This window comes from Melospiza melodia, unplaced genomic scaffold, assembly GCF_035770615.1.
Source record: "Melospiza melodia melodia isolate bMelMel2 unplaced genomic scaffold, bMelMel2.pri scaffold_166, whole genome shotgun sequence".
In the NCBI taxonomy this organism is placed as follows: Eukaryota; Metazoa; Chordata; class Aves; order Passeriformes; family Passerellidae; genus Melospiza; species Melospiza melodia.
The window spans coordinates 229054-232389 of NW_026948517.1; the positions used below are offsets into that span (position 1 = coordinate 229054).

The 3336-nt window shown below is 56.7% G+C and overlaps 1 protein-coding gene across 1 annotated transcript; it reads right to left on the bottom strand.

The window, feature by feature from the left end:
* Positions 1-622: 622 nt before the first annotated feature.
* Positions 623-2770, bottom strand: CCDC22 (coiled-coil domain containing 22; the record flags this gene model as incomplete). The annotated part of the gene is made up of 5 exons (XM_063182151.1): positions 623-632; positions 682-899; positions 1121-1195; positions 1678-1737; positions 2561-2770. Coding segments are annotated over 5 exons (573 nt in total), but the record flags the coding sequence as incomplete, so codon positions are not given.
* Positions 2771-3336: the final 566 nt, after the last annotated feature.

A 3336-nucleotide genomic window follows, 5' to 3' on the forward strand; every position in this document is an offset into this window, starting at 1 on the left:
TTTTGGGGAGGTTTTGGGATGTGATTTTTGGGCGGTTTTGGTGTGATTTTGGGGAGGTTTTGGGGTGATTTTGGGGCGGTTTTGGGGTGTGATTTTTGGGTGATTTTGGGGCGGTTTTGGTGTGATTTTGGGGCAGTTTTAGGGGTGATTTTTGAGGCGGTTTTTGTAGTGATTTTGGGGCGGTTTTGGGGTGATTTTGGGGTGTGATTTTTGGGTGATTTTGGGGCGGTTTTAGGGGTGATTATGGGGAGGTTTTTGTGGTGATTTTGGGATGGTTTTGGGGCGATTTTTGGGTGCTTTTGGGGAGGTTTTGTGTGATTTTTGGGAGGTTTGGGGTGATTTTTGGGGAAGTTTTGGGTGATTTTGGGGAGGTTTTGGGCAGGTTTTTGTGGTGATTTTGGTGTGATTTTGGGGCGGTTTCAGGGGTGATTTTGGGGAGGTTTTGGGCAGGTTTTGGGGTGATTTTGGGGTGATTTTTGGTGTGATTTTGGGAGGTTTTGGAGTGATTTTTGGGGAGGTTTTTGTAGTGATTTTGGGGTGATTTTGGGGCGATTTTAGGGGTGATTTTGGGGAGGTTTTGGGCAGGTTTTTGTGGTGATTTTGGGCAGGTTTTGGGGCGGTTTTAGGGGTGATTTTGGGCGGTTTTGGGGTGATTTTGGGGTGGTTTTGGGGCAATTTTTGGGGTGATTTTGGGGAGGTTTTGGGGCGGTTTTAGGGGTGATTTTGGGGGCGGTTTTTGGGTGATTTTGGGGTGATTTTGGGGAGGTTTTGGGGTGGTTTTTGGGGTCAGGCGTGGCGCACCCGGGCCGCCAGCTGCGCGTTCTCCTCCCGCAGCGCTCGGCAGTCGCTGAGGATCCGCTCCAGGCTGCCGGGAGCTTGGAGCTGCTCTCCACCTCGATCTGGGGGGCAGAAAAATGGGGGGCAAAATGGGAAATTCGTGTCCCCCCCCCCCCCCAAAATCCCCAATCCCACCCCCCAAATCCCCCCTGAGCCCCCCAAATCCCCCCTGAGCCCCCCAAATCTCCAATCCCAACCCCAAAATCCCCAATCCCACCCCCAAATCCCCCCAAATTCCCCCTGAGCCCCCCCAAATCCCCAATCCCACCCCCCAAATCCCCACCTGCTCCTCCAGGTCCCGGATCTCCCTCTGGATGGTCCCGGTGTCCTCGATGGTTCGGATCAGCTGCGCGCAGTTCTGGGGGGGGGTGGCACAAAATGGGGGTTCAGGGGGAGCCCCCCAAATTCCAGCACCCCCATTTCACCCCAGGGACCCCCCCCAAAACCCCCCAGGGACCCCCAGATTCCCCCATTCCCCCCCATCCCCCTGTCCTCGATGGTTCGATCAGCTGCGCGCAGTTCTGGGGGGGGGTGGCACAAAATGGGGGGTTCAGGGGGAGCCCCCCAAATCCCAGCACCCCCCATTTCACCCCAGGGACCCCCCCAAAACCCCCAGGGACCCCCAGAGCTCCCCAGGACCCCCAGGGAGCCCAGAGCCCCCATTTCCCCCCATCCCTCTGTCCTCAATGGTTGGGATCAGCTGCGCGCAGTTCTGGGGGGACACTGGCACAAAATGGGGGTTCAGGAGGACCCCCCCAAATCTCAGCACCCCCATTTCACCCCAGGGACCCCCCTAAAACCCCCCAGGGACCCCCCCAGAGCCCCCAGACCCCCCAGCACCTCGTGCAGAGCCGCCAGGTACTTGTAGGCTTTCCTGACCACCTCGTCACGCTTGGCGTCCTGGGGACACAGGGACATTGTGGGGACAGGGACAGATTGGGGGGCACAGGTGGACACTTTTGGGGGTACAGGTGACACTTTTGGGGGGCACAGGGACATTTGAGGGGACATGTGTGACACTTTGGGGGGCACAGGAACAATTTGGGGTGCACAGGTGACACTTTGGGGACACAGGGACAGTTTGGGGGACACAGGTGACACTTTTGGGGGGCACAGGGACATTTGGAAGGGACACAGGGACATTTGGGGGACACAGGTGACATTTTGATGGGACACAGGAGACACTTTGAGGTGCACAGGTGACACTTTGGGGGCGACGGGGACATTTGGGGGACACAGGGGACACTTTTGGGGGGACACAGGGGACACTTTTGGGGACACAGGGACGTTTTGGGGTGCAGATTGACACTTTGGGGGGACAGGTGACACATGTGACAATTTGGGGACACACGTGTGATTTTGGAGGGGGGGGCAGAGACAATTTGGGGGACACAGGGACAGTTTGGGGTGCACAGGTGACACTTTTGGGGGACACAGGTGACACTTTTAGGGCACAGGGACATTTGGGGGACACAGGGGACACTTTGGGGGTACAGGGACGTTTTGAGGGGACACAGGTGACACTTTTGGGGGACACAGGTGACACTTTGAGGGGACAGGTGACACTTTGGGGGACACAGGGACATTTGGGGGACACAGGTGACACTTTTGGGGGGCACAGGTGACACTTTGGGGGTGATGGGGACATTTGCAGTGCACAGGTGGCACTTTGGGGGGCACAGGGACATTTTGGGGGGCACAGGTGACATTTTGGGGTGCCCACCCTGAAGAGCAGCTCGTCGGTGACGCTGAAGGTTCTCTCCAGTTTCCCCACCAGGGCGTTGATCTCCTTCTGCAGGGCCCGGGTGTCCTCCAGGATCTGGGGGGTGGGGGCACCCCAAAATCCCCTCCTCAATTTGGGGGGTGCACAGGGACCCCAAAAATCCCCCCAGAATTTCAAACAGAACCAAAAACCCCCAAAATCCGCCCAAAACTTCAAACAGAACCAAACACCCCAAAATCCCCTCCTCAATTTGGGGACCCCCAAAAAAATCCACCAAAACTTCAAACAGAACCAAAAATCCCCAAAATCACCCCCAAACCCCTTCAGGGACCTCAAAACTGCCCCAAACCCCACCCAAATCAAAAGCTGGGTCCCCTCAAAATTTCAGAGCCCCCCAAAAGTGTCAGAGCCCCCCAAAAGTGTCAGAGCCCCCCAAATTCCCTCCCAGCCCCCCCAAAACTGCCCCAAAACCTCCAGCAGAACCAAACACCCCAAAATCGCCCCCAAACCCCTTCAGGCTCCCTGACGGGACCCCAAAACTGCCCCAAACCCAACCCAAATCGAGAGTTGGGGACCCCCAAAATTTCAGAAGCCCCCCCAAATCCCCCTCCTGAATTTGGGGGTCACAGGGACCCCAAAAATCCCCCCAGAACTTCAAACACAACCAAACACCCCAAAATTGTTCCAAAAACTCCAACGGAACCAAACACCCCAAAATCGCCCCCGAACCCCTTCAGGGACCCCAAAACTGCCCCAAACCCCACCCAAATCGAGAA